Genomic DNA, 16597 nt, shown 5'->3' with positions numbered 1-16597 from the left:
GTACTAATACGATGTGTAATTGTATGTCTCGGTACACGAAGCTCAATAATATTGGTAAATGAATTAATATATTGTGCCATTGGATAGTAAGAGAAACAATAGTATATAGATAAATTAAAATAGACAATTGATTAAGGCAATAGGAGGAAGAACGCTGAAGGTTTTTTTATGTTGAAATAACAACAAAACAAATTCTTTACGATATGTTTTGAAACTACACTCATCTCAAATGACCTTCAGGAAAGAACGCTATCGCCATTTCACGCTGTTCGAAGTAAATTATTGCATTAAAATGTTTTGTTTTATGTAAAAAACGGTTAATATTTTGCCATTCTTCTGTGTTATTCTCATCAAAACTCGAACATTTCGCTCAAGCTGTATCTGTTCAGTTGTTCCCTGTCAGGTCCAATAAATGTGACTTGAAAAAAATATAATGCGAGAGATAAAAGCGTGCAATTTGGAATGTAGGACACTCAAAGAATGTCATTTTCAAAGGTTCTCTTTAAAAGGTATATTTTTAAGAGCATCATACGTCTGATTTGTCATAGAACATTTTAAAATTATTAAATATTTAAGGGTGATTACGCACAATGTTTTTTTATGTATGGATGATATGGTTTTCATAGAAGTGATATTTGTTTACTTTTGGGGGAAATTTTTTCTTTCTCAGTTTTAGGATCATTATCCTCTGGTTTTTATTTCCATAGAATTCTGACAGCTATCATTTTTTGACATGTCAGAGATGGCACACCTTTTCGCCCGGGCACATTTTTTAATTTGAATACGAGTCTGAACATCTGAGTCTAAACATACATTTTATTTATTAGAGAATGTATCCATTTTATTTATATAGCTCCACATTAAAAGTAGTTGGACGGCGAGTAATAATAACGTCCCTTTTATCACATACAGTAAAAATCGCACAAGTAAAGATAACATTTTATTTTTTTAAAAGGTACTAAACCTAGAATTAGTAGGCAGTGATGCCATCTAAATAATTAGTCTACGATATTATATACGATATACGTGATATTGAAATATTTGTTATTTTTGTATTAGGTGGCTTAATTAAGTAAATATTTAGATTTACCTTTTGTAGTCAAAACAAAAAATACGTTTCATGTGTTTTTACCGTCAAATGGGCAATTTTTTCCTTTTTCCGTGAAAAACTTATTAGTATTGCTACTTATGTATTATTACTAACTAAGTTTTTTTAATTACTATATTCATATAAATGTTTTCATTATTTACAAGGGAACAGTCAAGTAACGCTTGGCCCTTGTGACCAGTTATTTCTAATTGTACATAATTGTTTGTACACATATTTTGTTTGTACCCAATAATCAATCCTACGTAGATATAGATTAGATTAACATTTATCGTAAAATTTTAATGCTTGTTTCATTTTATGAAAGTGATTACGTAAACGCATTGAGGATAACGTGAGTCGATCACAAAAACAATATTGAAACTTACGTGAACGAACAATGTGTATTATCGGATTTATATTGCTTTTAGAAATTACCTTTTATTCAAGTACGTATTTTACTTTAAAATGAAGTATTGTTTCAAGATTTCTACAGTTGTATAATGATACTTTATAGATATAAATAATTTATTACATTATTAACACAACGGCCTTCACTGTGCGTGTAACAGTAGCGGTTAAAGAGTGTTGTTTAATTTTTACTCAAGAAGTTTTATTTATTTGTATTTAGAAATGTACTTTTATTACTTATAAAAATCTCAGTTCACATGTGTATACATGCGGGTATAAATTGAGATGTAAGCTATCCTATCTTTTAAGTTAGATCAAACTGCACAAGCTGTGTCCATAGCGGACCAACAACATACATACGACGGCATATATTAAATAATATTTTATTGTACATGGGATGGCAACAAATAAATGTTTTTTTAACAATTTTCCAATTATACCGAAGTTTGCTAGCATGTAGGGTAACGAGTATGCTGGTGTTGGAAAAAAGATCACATCTGTAATACTCTATATTTATTTGCAGCACGTGGGACATGGTCATCCGGCGAAGCTTCCCCCGGTCTATCGGACGAGGAGTGCGGGGGCGGTGGGGCGGGGGAAACACCCGCAGCGTTGCTCGCACGCGTACGACAACTCGGAAGACGCGGTTTAGTTGCCGAGTATGAAGAAATACGGGCCAGGCCGCCGCATGGAACCTTTCATCACGCAAAGTAATATTTTTAAGTACAATTTAAAATTTAAAATGGTAAAAGCGAGACTAAACCCTTTTTTATTGTTGAAGATTTCGTGTTCTATACGGATGGATCCTTTTAGTCTGTCTACAATCATAGTTTGGCAGTCACCACATTTATATATATATATATATATATATATATATATATATATATATATATATATCTATAGCGATAATCAAGGATTAGGATCATTTAAATATTCGTCATATTTATAAAATGCTTTAAAGTCCAATAATTTTTAATTCTCTGTCCCTTGAGATGAAATATTAAATAGATACGAGAATAATGAAGCCCTTTGGATACCTGGAATAACGAGATGTATTAAATTCTAGTTTAGTTTAGTTAGAAGTTTCTCTGCACAGTAAAATGTGTTCATATAAGTTGATAAAAGGGCCTGGGACTAGTGCTAGACAGGCTGCTTCTAATGCCTACAAATGTCTTTGCCGATAAGTAGGGAAGTCTACCGATTCAAATTTAATGACGTGCAATAAGTTTCTAAGAAATTAATTCCAAAATCTCCAAAATTCATTGAAAATGATAATCCAAATTATAAATCTTTTAACTCCATCCTAATATTTCTTCCAGATTGCCAAGTAATCTAGTCAAGAACCGCTACACAGATGTATTGTGTTATGATCAATCGCGGGTGGTTTTATCTCAGACAGACCCAGACGACGCAACCACAGATTACATCAACGCTAACTACGTGGATGGATACAAACAGAAAAATGCCTTCATTTGTACGCAAGGTGAGTTTTTACGATTTCTTGATTTGATGTTATCTGTGACTATTTTCATTTGTAGTTAGTTGAAGAATATGTATGGTTTGCGTGTTTATTACTGGTATAATGCTATATCATTAAGAAAATCTGAGTATAGGCAATGGGCATACTGATTTGAACTTGTATTAGAACATTTTATATATGGAATTATTCAGCCTTGTGTAATGTATAAATCTATAATGCATATTATTTTTATATATGGATGATCTGGTTTTTATACAAATGTTTCTTTTATAATTTCTACTCTATTTATAAATGTTTTTTATCTACATCGATCTCGTTATTTCGGATTCCCAAAGGATAATTTGGTCTAACTTCTTCGTAAGAATGTTATATTATTAAAACTAATTCACGAAAAACGAAATCTTGTTTCTTTTAGTAATTTAATTTTGTTGATTAACCACCCCGCGCTTAAAATCCATATTGTTTCACCAAAAATGTAAATGTCGAAATTCTTGCATTATGTTTATATTTAACTATTTTTTCAAAGCTTGATAAGTAGGAGAAAGCTTTGAGTCTATTTTAGGAACTTGAAATAGTTTAACCATTGACGTCATGAGTGCCATACCTTTGACGAATTCAGGGAAACGGTGAAAAGTTTGTAAATTTCCACGTAAGCCATTGTTTATTGTTGGCTTGGCAAGCTGCCACGTAATACGCGACCCCTATTTCGCGGAAAGTTTAAAATTAGAACCGTAAAATAACGTGGGACGCAGGTTTAAGAGTGGGCGTTCATCAAGGCGAATATACATTCAAATAATTTCCTTAACAACGGAGTAACCTGTCAATAGAAATGTTTATTTTTAGATATTCGATTTTCGAACCCTCTGTAATCATGACAATTTTGTATTTTTGTTGGCTCAGTCTTTGATTACGGATTTAATACGTTTAATCCAATTCTGGATTCGATTGTGTATGGAAACGCTGAAACACAGAAAACTGATTTTTTTAAAACCACGTTGACATCGTCAAAAAACACGTCTGACAACGAATTTAATTGTATCCCTTTTATTAAGGTCCCCTTCCAAAAACATTCGGTGACTTCTGGCGTATGGTCTGGGAACAAGGCAGTCTTGTGATCGTAATGACCACTCGTGCTGTGGAACGTGGGCGAGTGAAATGCGGTCAGTACTGGCCGGCCACACTCGGCACTCGCGCAGTACACGGCGGTTTTGCGGTTACAACCGAGGATATAGAACAGGAGGACGATTATACTATATCGCATTTGCTACTTACTGATTTACGGGTGAGTTTTATATTTTCTATATAAATTCTAAATTGGTGCTTATATTATATCAACTTTTCTCTAACCAAAAATATGTGTGTAGAGACGTAAATCGTCTAATATTATTAGTATTCAAATATTTTTATTATAATTCATTACAAAATACAAAACCGTATAGGAAAGAATGGTCTGTAAGGTAGTACTAAAAATTGAACTTTATAACAATCAATGCATTGAAAAAAAGGTTGTCTAATAAAAAATAAATAGTAGGAAGGGAAGATTTATCGCAAATTTTTCCAAAAAATCTGCAATGTTTTGAGAAATACCTCCCCTATAAGAACAGGCCAATCCCTCGTAATAATTAAAAATAGTACCGATATATTTTTTTATAAATTTGAAATAGTATCGTTAGGTCATATTAGGTTGCATACATATCTCGTTCGAACAATCTACTCAGATGCTTGCAATTAATATAGATAGACTTTGTACTAAATTACTAAATTGAAACATTTACAGACGGAAGAATCGAGGAGTATATGGCACGGACAATACACGCGATGGCCTGATTACGGTGTACCAGGCGGCGGTCGAGCTCAACCAGTATTAAGGTTCTTAAATCTCGTACGAAGAGCACAGCACCGCGCTAGAGCCGAGTAAGTAAAATTGGTCCTTCGATCCGGAAGTTGCCTTGTGGCGTAGAAGATTATTAAACTAGTTAAATATTTGTAGAATCATCTATATCAGCTAGTTCCTTTTGATAACTGCCATGGTTAGTTAGCACAAGGAATTCAAACTTCTGAAATGATTTGAACAATGAAAATATCCTTATGTTATAATAATTTTAATTTTCAGGTTAGGAGATGCCTGGGCGGGACATAGTAGGGGCCCTCCCATAGTCGTGCATTGTTCAGCGGGTATTGGACGAACAGGTATGTCATTAAAAAAAATAGTTTTTCTCTATCTTTAACGACTTTGTCAATGGCTTGTTATTTTTCAGATATTGCAGATATCAGATAGTGTAAAATAATAATATTTCCATGATATTTTCCAGGAACATTCCTAACTCTGGATGTATGTACGTCCCGACTGTCTGTGGAGGGCGTAGCGGACGTACGTGGTACTGTGGAGCGTATACGTGCGCAACGAGCACATTCTATACAAATGCCTGACCAATACGTCTTCTGCCATCTAGCGCTCATCGAGTACGCTGTTAGTAGTTCATAACAATTGTTAATTTCTTATTAGAAAAAACTATTTATACATTATTACCCTTAGCTAAATAAACCGCCTTTCGATTCACAGTTTGTAAGATATTTGTTACCATGGTTACTATTCTTTTTTGCCTTTTCGTGAAAGAAACGAATATTCCGCTAATTTTGATAAATACGTATTAATTGAGTTGTTCAAATGAAACGTTGGCGATTAATCAAAATTCAGTGAAATCGTCTTGTGTGTTACATCTTAAGACTCATTGTTTGTATAATTAAAAATAATTGTATACTACTAAAATACTCTTTATTTTAAATGCTGTTTGAGCTTTATGAAGAAAGCTTCTATTTTTTTTACTTTCAGGTAATGCAAGGACACCTAGAATCAGCGGACTTGTCTGGATTTGACGACGACAATGACGATCAGTCGGAATGAAGACTGTCGCGTGCCTGCGTCCTACTGTGACTAAGAGTTGGGGTGACCATGTTTTAAGGATTTCCCTAAAAACAAGCGATCGAGGTAGTAAATTAAAGCATATATTGGATAATCCAAGTATTGGTGTATAACGTGACTGAAAAATATTTGTGGTCAAATGATAATCATGTATGTGACCGCAAATAAAAAAAAGATATATTATTGGTTATATACAGTGGAAGTAATCTCTATGTATTTAAAGTCCGTTTCGTAAATTAAAATTCAATGTATAAATCATATATGAATAAAGATTTTCTATTTGGCATTCTTATGTCATTGTGAGTCAATATTATATGAAATTATGATGTCTTAAAAAGAGGGTAATTAGAAAATTGTAAGCGTGAATACTTATGACTGACAGAATGAATTTATAGTATTGAATCTGGCAATTGCCACTGATGGTGGCAAAATCAATGTAGAAAATTTAAATGTCGAATGACTTGACAATTGGCTATTGTTCGATACTTTTATATCACCCCGATAGTATATTGTCTATGTCTATGCGATTAAAGTTTTATACTGTTCGTTTAATTTTGCAGTATAGTACATAAATATAAAGTTTGGAGTGTTATTGTGCCATTCCTACACTAAAATGACATTTGAAGTGGAGTTGTCAAAGTTTTTTTAATTCTATTTGACATAATATGCGACAGACGAAAATGTGACTTTATTATTTGAGGTGGTCATAAAGTTTATTAATGGTTTCGCATTCTAAGCTCTGTATTTTAGAGTCAAACATAAACTACAGACTAGTTTAGCATTCGACATTTTTGACAGTGCATTGACAAAGATGCGTCGCGACGGCCATATGACTAAGTGTGGCCTTTGACTCTGGTTACATGATCAGGTCAGGCTTGTTGGTATCAAATCAAACATCAATTGCCATCAAAATATTTTGTAAAGAGCGATGTGTTATGGGATATGTAGTCGTATATAATTCAGGACGCAGGCCGACATGTTTTTTGCTATGGAAAAACGCCATTATATAAATTAGAATCGTAAAGTATACTTATATCCCTTCGAAGCCACTACTTGTCCAATTCATATGTATATTTTGTATGACCTACCGGATCGGTGGTCATATTCTCCAATATTACGTAATTGGATTGTATGACTTTTTAATTTAATTTATTATTACAACGTATTAATAAAATACTACACAGCCGCCTTTAAATTACAAATAATTATTTAAATATTTGTTAAAACTTGTTGCGTTTAAAAGAATTTTTATATAGACTACCTCTGTAATTTTTGTTAGTTTAAAAAAAATATTGGCAGAATGACCACGATTCTTAATGATGTATATAAACAGGTTCCTTTAGTGTGTATAAGGACAGATAAAAAATCGATATTTATAGCAACCAAAAGCAAGAAAGTTTGGCTGTGCGAAGTCGTATTAACACATTGGTTTAAAATCCTAAGAGGTGCTGGTATTTTTTAATCTTCAAAATTTTTCACTCTTATACTCAGGTCCGTATTCTAGAGCGTTAATCAAACTTTAATCGAGTGTCTGTCAAAGCATTTCTGTTTGACAAACTTGACAGCGCTATCGACGATTAGACTTGAGATACGAATTAAAATATGGACCTAAATGTAGTGTATGTCGCACCTAATTATAATCGTGTATAGACTGAGTATTATTAATTTGCTTAAAACTATAGGAAATAGCTTTTTCTCAGTAGATTTTTGTTTATATATGAGAGGTATCAAATACAAAACGGAAAGAGTTATTTTTCAAATGGAATATAGCGACATATCTCTGGGCAAACAGAAGTATATTTTCGCCGTCCTAACGTGCCACTTACATATCTAATAAATGCAAATGTATTTTCTTATGAATTACTTTTCTTATGCATAATAATGAGAGATCGGTTGATCTTCACCATTATGTACAAATCTCGTTAGAATAATTCCAAATATCACCAGAATAGAGTCGTTGATTTTTCTATAGATTTTGTCATCTGTTTTTAATGAAATACGACTCGTAGCAGTTACGCCTGGTGTATTATGGAAATTCTAGGGAATTGGGAATAATTGACGTTTGGATACACTTGAATAGTCTCTCATTATTAATTACACCTTATCTTGCACTTATCATTTGCTAGTGTTGCTTAATCTGCCCAAATGGTAAACAGTGAGAAAATGAATTATTACAATAACATAAGAATTCGTTCAGTCTGTTATAGATTTATTAGATCTTGTGTGAATACTCTGAGTAGTTAACAATTACAAATTATAGAACAATGTCTGAGAGTTTGTTTAATACCTACTTAATATTAAGGAAATTTGTTAATCTATCTGTGTGTGTGGGTTCTTCGGGTTATATTTTGGCGAATTTCGTTTGGGGGTGACAAAGCTATGCTCACCGTAGCAATGAAATAGATGTAGTTTTGGTATGTATTACTAACTCTACATCTAAGGCTAAGTACGGACACAAGTGTCACAGACTATCACATCAAACATATTTTGACAGTTGTGAGAATTAGTCCGCGCTAGTCTTGTTTCTGAATAAGCTAGTTGTGCCAGGCTCTTTCCTACTAAATACATGCGACAACTTTCTATGTTAAATGGTCTAGTGTCGTGCCGAAACTAATCTTGATAAGTAGCAATGGCGTGCCAAAAATAAACGAACTGTCAAACCATAAACCGTAGAGCCCACGTCGCACTGTTGTTTCTGATATGTAAATAATCATTTTAAGGTCTAAATTAAATGCCCTTGTGAAATATGTGTGAAAATAAATACTTGTAATATATTTATACACATTGTTTTATTTATACACCAAGGACGGAAGTGTCATTGCCTCTTACGAATAGAACTGGTGGGAGATCGCTGCTCAGAACTTCGAGCCAGGTCATATACAAAGCAGCTGACACCGTATTCTGAAATAAAATCTAATATTAAAAGGAATTTCTAACACGTTTATAAGTAAGAACGTATTAAAGAAAATTTATCGCAATTCATTACAAATAAAAAATAATAGTTAAATAATGTAAATATTAAAGAATATATAACTAAGAAGTATTGAATTTTATTGTCTAGATAAAAGCCATACCGGTCTAGGCCTAGGAAGAGACATGACAATCAGCGAGGCGTTTGATGAGTTTTCAATTACCAGCTCTCGTAGGCGAAGGTATCTATCAGTCTTCTGATTCAATCGCTCTAGTTCTTCATTTGTTATCAATACATCTATTAGATTTAGACTATACATTATAAAACAAAAGACACAAGCAAGAATAGAGAATAGTCATGAACATACTTTAAATTGATCAAGTTGTTCCTAGTAAAGGTTACGCAAACTAAAGCATTCGAACTTGTAGACAAACAAACACTGACGGTACCTTAATAGATCATGACGCTTAAATATCAAATTCCATCTGTGATAGACATACATACAGCCGTAATCTACTTTTTGATAATAGTTAAAAATACAAAAAAAACGAAATAACCACTCATACATAGCAATTAAAAAACTGTTTGAATCGAGTTACGAAAAATATATACGATGAACTTGCTAAGAATAATGATCTAATACTAAGGAATTTCTTAAGTAAGCCGGCATAATACTGACCACTCTCAACATCGGTTCTAAATCGTTCTATCATCACATTAAATATCTCCTTTGTTTCCAATTGTGGTGGTTCATATAAACCTTGGATCATTTTAAGACAAGAGAATTCCACCCGAAATTTATGAAGCAATGCTTTCATACTGCAAATAGTCACAACAAATAAATATTTATTATACTTATAATAAACAATGGTGATACGAGGTACATAAGATTTACCCTGCTTCCGCATCTTCTAATCTGTGACAGGTTCTGGCAAGAGCAAATATTCGTAAAGGCATTGCACGAAATCCGCGTATTGCAATTATGTAGGACAAAAGTACGTTTAGCCCTCCATCGTCGTACAGCCACCAGCTATCTAAATTATTTTCCTATGGACATATGAGTTTGTCTATGGTTTCACTGTGTAGACAAGTTTTATCTAAGAAAATATTTATAAATACCTTAGATTTTATAAAAATTCTGAAAATTTATACTTAAAAATACTTTGTTGGGAACTATGAGCACGCAGTTACGGTTGACATTAAGTATTACATAGTGTAATCTCATTAACTATTAACTATAACTTTATTTCAAATACTATCTTCTTGTGGCTTCTGGATTCTGGATTTTATATTTAGATAATATTTAGGTTTAACAGCGAACATGTAGCTACAAAAGTTCGGTTCTACTGCAAGAAATCAAATTCTAGTAATTTCCATACCTCGTTAAGCTCTAAAGGACGAAACACTCCAGATTTTCCACAGCGTTGAAGTTGTTGTTCCATAATATGTTGTTGCTCCTCTGGTGATGGTGAAGTTTCACCTGCGTCTTCTGGATTACCACAATTTTCCAATTATTTGTAATAAAGGTTTGCTTTTATATTTAAGATGATATCTTACATACCTATTGTGCGTTTTATTTAAGAATTATAATATTTGTGATATTATCAAAGAATAAATAAAATTTTCAAAGTATAAATATATTAATTCATAGCGGCATATAATAGATTAGTTGAAGTGTAAATTGTGTAGGCTTAAATACCCTGGGTTCGAAAAAACTTATGTAAGAAATACAGTAGACATAGAGAGGAATTACTTTAATAACTTGTTACTAAAAACTATTCACTAAAATATACCTTCGTCGGGTTCCTCCACTTTAATAACAGTTTCTATATCCGAATCTGGATTCATAATAGCCAGGACCTGAGTGTGAATTTCATCTTGGAGGCTTGTTCGGCTGTTCTGATGTTTCATTTGACTTGCGCTCCTTGGTGGGACTGTCAGGGGCACTCGAAGAATTGCAACGGCTAGCTGCTGATCGAAGGCTATTCTACGGTTGTGATAAACGAATATAATATGGTCGCTTGGAGTAGTCAAAGCTTCTTATTCATTTTCTCTAATTTTATAATATCAACTTAATAATGCGTAAGAATTTTTATTGTTATATACTTACTGAATTAACTTAACATATGTCTTAACTTTGTTGAAAGGTGCCTTGTACCAATTATTTTTATACCCAATGAGCATAATATTCGGTGAAACTCGCCCGAGTCCAGAACATTGTATTAAATTTCTCAAACCATCCTCAAGAGAGCATCCATCGACCACGACATAGAAACCACGCTCTTTACGCGTGTGAAGCCACTCTTCACCTACTTGTTGTTGCACGGCTCTATCCGTGTATGACAAATGTGACTGAAAACGAGATAACAGATACATACTGAAAAAAGCGATCAAATGCTCTCGATAGGATACAAAATAAAAAGTACATATAAATTATTATAAATATCATGTAATTGATTAATACTAGTGGGCACGGCAAATCTCTCGTTGAACGGAAGAAAATCGCTACAATTAAAATGCCTTTTATACCTTATACATTAGTTTTGAAATAAATAATAACCTCATGTATATTTGCAACGATCATAAACGACCCGGTATTAGTAATAAATTGACCCAAATCGAGAAGGGCTGGTCGTAAATAGGGTCCGCCGGCCAGCACGAGCAGTTGTGGGTTATAAGACCTTACATTTTCTGTCACATAACACATCTGTACTAACGCTGAGATAATCTCCTTGTATCTTTGCGCTTCGGTGCTGCTGCCCCAACTCACGTCTATAACAATAAGACTGTTTTTTTATATTACAAACGCTTATAATCAAAAAGGTTTTTGCTATATTTTCCGATAGATTTATGGGTCTTAAAGCGTAAATTAAACACAAATCCAGTTAATAAATTGACATCATGATAAAGATTTATATATTTAAAATTATAGAAAAATATATAAGAAATATTTTTAGCTGTTTCTATTATCCTTAAAAAATTATAGTGCAACTTTGATGTGTATTTTCACCTGGTTTTCTGTAGAGTACGATTAGGTATAACGTTAAAAAAATTGATACAGTCAATAACGCCATCATCCAACTTATAATCATCATAATGACTATGCACATCAAAAAGCCAAATAGAGATATCCATCTGTTGTAAAACTGAAAAAAAAAGTTTACAACAGGAGTCCGTAATCGACTTTTTGAAGTATTCTTCGAGTTAAAATCTCACAGCTTAATGAATTAATGATCTATAAAAATGTTAGTTTGTCTGTCTTATTATATAACTTAGATGGTAGTGGTTGTGACCGTTTTTGCTACGGTAGTGGAGTCGAGTTTTTTTTTAATTTTAACGACGGTTTAAGTTTCTTACTAGGGTTGCCTGGAAAATATCTTTTGTTAGCTATAATATCGTCCGTTGCAACCCTGATAACTGTTATGTATTATGTTATTTATTTTTCTATAAATGTAATATATGTAACTAAAGAAATAAAAAATACGTTAAAAAGATATTCCTTAGTTACCTGAAATGATGGTCGCCAGTTGATGGACATTACTAGGGCAGCATGGAATGTGCAGAAGTTAATGAGAGCGTATGAAGCAAGATAAAAGTTAGTTATTAGCGGTGCGATTGTATTTAAATCCGCTGTAATTATAAAATACTTCAATTACATATATGAGAAATGAAATATATAAAAGTCGTTTCGTTGTGAGTTTTTAAATGATTTTTAAAAACCATGTCTAAATAATATTGCTTCACCACTGTTCATCTGCATTCGCCTTTTAGCCTTTTTGATAGATTTTGATTGTTTAGTAATAGTGTCCAGCCACCATTATCACATCTAACAAAATAAAAGATATATAGTTCGAATAAACGTAATAATATTTACCGATAAGTAGAAACAACAGTGACACTAGAAACGTTAAGACATATCCTCTGTAGGGCTCGCCATGCTTGCCATATCTTTTTGAAAAAAATATAAGTCCTGGGTATATCTGATCCACTCCCAGGGCCTGGATCAGTCGTGGAACGGACAGAAGGTTCGTAAGTGCTGTTGAAAGCGTAGCCGCCCAGCATCCAGCATATATGAGCTCACTTGAGAGGGCCATCAGTTGCATTATCTATCAAAATGCATGTTAATACTATATATATTTCAAACGGTAAAAATAAAATACGTTTATTTTGGAACATAAGATCATCAAGGTATCACTTATTCCATGTCATTAAATGTGAACCTGTAGGCATCCCTCCTCATCGGAAAAGAAGACAGAGGGTGTAGGTGTAGGCCGAGAGAAAACGCTAGCGTAAATAACTCTCAGTACTCTTTTAAAAAAGCAAATCATCAAACAATACTTATTTTTAAACAAATATAGCAAATTAATTAGAAGTAGCCTGCCCAGGACTAGTCCCACGCCCTTTTAGGTAAGCGGAAGTGAATAATAAAATTGGCTGTAGTTTTAGTTACTGTGTACTTGGATGATTTATTTTCAGTCTTCTCGATGTCTATATTGGTATCGTTAAATAATCATAATTTTCATACAGCATACCCCATAATTATTATGTAAACCATATGGACAGTTTGGTTTACAGGCGTCTGTGTTACCAGTGAATAAATCTTCCACATGTCCGCTAGCATCTCTCATGGCAGCAACCCCGCAAAGCGTGGCCATTAGAAGATAACTCGAGATTGATATTGCAAGTGCTATCAACGTTCCCTTAGGTATTGCCGTTGCTGGATCCTGGCGATGAAATATTAAAATCTGATGTAGTATTAAACACACACATGACACAACGTGCGCATTTCATGGTCTTGCATCAAAAATTTATTATATTTATTTAATATAGTTTTTATATTGAGTTTACGACTGCTAAATTCAATATTTAACAATATAAAGATACAATATGTCTTCCCGGATAAACTATCTTCCTGTATAAGTACCAAAGCAGGACAATTTGAATATCATTAATAGCGAATCGGTTTTATAATAAATAAACTTCAAGTCCTTGTTTAAGTAATAATGGTATTAAAAAGCCTGCAACTGCCTGCAATGGTCTTAAAATTATAAAACTACAATTACATCTACTAGTATTTACCAGAGCTTTTTAAATTATCCCGTAATAAAAACACTTGTTTTATCTTTTTGTAAATATCTATTACGTGTAGTACAATACGAATAATTATTGAATGTATCAGTACTATATAAACATCACCTTTAAATCACCACAAATATTAGCTCCAGCCTGAACACCGGTCACAGCCGGAAAATACATTGCAAAGATTGAGAAAAAATTATGCTCTTGATTTTCACTGTAGCGAAAGTCCGGCATTAAGTTTTTCTTAGCTTGTGCCACTGAAAATCATATAAGTCATATGTATATATTATTAAGACACCAAGCTTCTTTTAAGTTAACATTTAATGACTAAACATTATATATTATGAGTATTTCATTGACATTTGACTGTACATTTGGTAAAATAAAATTATTCTTTATAGAATTTCGAGTCACTTTCAAATATTCCGTAACTGTTGGTACCTTGAAAACTTACATTTTATACCCACGAAACCTTCAGCCTCCTGTTGTGTATGTAAAGGACCAATGAGCACTCCAAGGACATAATTTAAAATTGCTGATACTATAATTGTTATTAGAAAATTCTGTAACAAAGTAATGGAGGATTACATGTGCAATTTTTTCTTGTACAAAGAAAGATGCTGGCGTACCTGCTTTTACCTAGTCTTAGTTGACCTTTATCTAAGAAAGTTCAACGATACCTGTGTTTTAGTTTCCCAATCCATTCCGAAAGCGCAAATTAAGCACATAACAAACAGTGCAATCGCCCCAATAATTCTTATGTCATTAACGTCGTTATCAAAAATTTTCATGTTATGTGATTTAAGCAAATCGTTTAGGGATTCGCAGAAACCAATAGTGTTCATACTCGCTGCCACTGCGTTAGCAAATGCAAACATTATACCCACAGAAGCTCCAAGTTCAGCGCCAAGCGATCGGGATACTATATAATAGACACCCCCTGAAAAGTATTCCCATTTAAGAAAGGAAAGAAAGAAAGAAAAAAATAACTTTATTAGACACAAAATACATGTATTGTTTCTATAAAGTAGAGTGCACTGGCCCCCACACTAGGATTCCCTGTGTTGTGGGCAGCCAGTCTCTTCCTTTTACATCTAAACGCTACTTAATTAATTAATTTTACTTAACAAATTTATACCTATACTATTTTTGTACGATAAGAATGTTTTCTGTGTCAGTATAGGACAGCTTGACAAGATATTTTTTGAGTTTTTTAGTGAAAGTATGAAGTGTGATTTTTGAAATGTTAGTGATAATTTTATTTTTAATAAGGTGGTTAAAGATTTAAAAAGGTCGGAAGGACATTGTGGCAGTTTTTGGATTGATTTATTTTATATACCGTTACATGTCCTTCTATATATAAATAAATGTCTAATACTTTAGCTTGAAGGCTCTCTGCACTAGGAGAGTGGCTATTACTTTTTCTTTAACATATTAAAAAAAAGACATGTCAAATCTAAAATCACGTTGTAGAAGATAGACCAGTACCTCCATGGAGTTCTCCATTTGTACAAATAGCGCTCAAAGACAGTGTAGTAATAACACATACTACTCCCGAAAGGCAGATAATGGCGATGGAAAGAGCTATACCCGCCTGAGCCACGATCCAGGCTATCCTCAGGAATAACATCACTCCCCAAATGTTTAGAAGACATGGTATTAACACGCCCTGTAAATAGTTAAAGGATAAAATACTTGTAATAAAAATGATTGATTATAAGCTTTTAATAATTATCAAGAATTCACAAATTAAAAAAAAGTAAACAGTAGCATTTATGCTCAATCTATTGGTTATCATATACTTCGTTTCGTTTTTGAAATGAGTTAAAAATGAACTTACCTGTATCCATCCTAATTTTATATTATATGTTCTTAGTTCAGGAGTAGGGTCTCGACTTTTAATTTTTTCCTGAAATTATGAATAAATTAAAGGAGAATTAACGGTACAATTAGATATATAAATAAAGTAAAAAAATAGTATTCTATATCTTAAAGAAGTTTTATTAAAATGTACTCCTAGAAACCAAAAACAAAGTTATTTAGAGTTCAAATTGAATGTTTAAAGTATTGTTGTAATCAAAGTACTTTAATGGATAAACAAGAAATTATTCCATTATTTTCAAATCTCGATTTTCAGTACTTTATTGATATCGTATTCAGCTGAGATATTTAAATCTGTAGTACTCGACTAAATAAAAAAACTATATAATAAAAAATGTAGAAAGAGGGTGTAATGACCTGAGGAATATCCCGATTTTAAACTGATCTAAAAAAAAATTTCATATTTTTTTCTCTGTTGTTATCTAAATATATTTCTGACTATCTCAATGATATTCATGTAAGTCCTAACGCTCTTAAATTCAAGTCAAAAAATGGAATGTAAGAAACCTCTTCTCGCACTGGTGTCGTTCCCTTCAACTCTGATGTATTCAAGTGTCTATAGCTTATAGCTTCCGTGACTCTTTTTCCGATTTTCGGATCTAACAAACAATAAATGCATTCAATTGAATCTTTATAGAATATGAAGCTCAACCAATCTATCGAATCTTACCATTTTCAGTACAAGGCAATAATTGATCTTCAACATCAATTGTCTTGGTAGCCATTACACAAATTTAACAATAATTATTATATCGCTTAGAGTTAATTAAAAAGTGCGACAACACTGCTAACAACTTGTCATGACTGGCGGAATTCTGCTGACCA

At 32.8% G+C, this 16597-nt stretch overlaps 2 protein-coding genes across 3 annotated transcripts in view; one reads left to right on the top strand and one right to left on the bottom strand.

The window, feature by feature from the left end:
- Positions 1-8679, top strand: part of LOC111004465 (tyrosine-protein phosphatase non-receptor type 9) — a 34839-nt gene extending 26160 nt beyond the window's left edge. For both annotated transcript variants that reach the window (XM_022275503.2, XM_045628191.1), the window contains exons 9-15: positions 2022-2208; positions 2818-2981; positions 4031-4260; positions 4756-4892; positions 5092-5168; positions 5291-5448; positions 5812-8679. In XM_022275503.2, coding sequence (XP_022131195.1) covers positions 2022-2208; positions 2818-2981; positions 4031-4260; positions 4756-4892; positions 5092-5168; positions 5291-5448; positions 5812-5883 — 1025 coding nt within the window. In that variant the 3' untranslated portion in view covers positions 5884-8679. The remainder of the gene's footprint in view (positions 1-2021; positions 2209-2817; positions 2982-4030; positions 4261-4755; positions 4893-5091; positions 5169-5290; positions 5449-5811) is intronic.
- A 15-nt stretch (positions 8680-8694) lies between these two features.
- Positions 8695-16575, bottom strand: LOC111004450 (bumetanide-sensitive sodium-(potassium)-chloride cotransporter-like). The gene is made up of 19 exons (XM_022275484.2): positions 16443-16575; positions 16280-16371; positions 15732-15800; positions 15380-15560; positions 14572-14831; positions 14346-14454; positions 14009-14148; positions 13345-13536; positions 12687-12918; positions 12321-12442; positions 11823-11958; positions 11373-11584; positions 10923-11164; positions 10606-10799; positions 10192-10301; positions 9708-9859; positions 9492-9631; positions 8976-9109; positions 8695-8802 (listed from the first exon to the last, which is right to left on the bottom strand). Exons 1-19 carry the CDS (start codon positions 16495-16497, stop codon positions 8695-8697), a joined length of 2880 nt encoding a protein of 959 aa, XP_022131176.2. The 5' UTR covers positions 16498-16575.
- Positions 16576-16597: the final 22 nt, after the last annotated feature.

Source organism: Pieris rapae, chromosome 5 (genome assembly GCF_905147795.1).
Source record: "Pieris rapae chromosome 5, ilPieRapa1.1, whole genome shotgun sequence".
Taxonomy (NCBI): Eukaryota; Metazoa; Arthropoda; class Insecta; order Lepidoptera; family Pieridae; genus Pieris; species Pieris rapae.
Note: the sequence above shows the minus strand (reverse complement) of the source record. Positions and strands in the feature narration are given on the sequence as shown.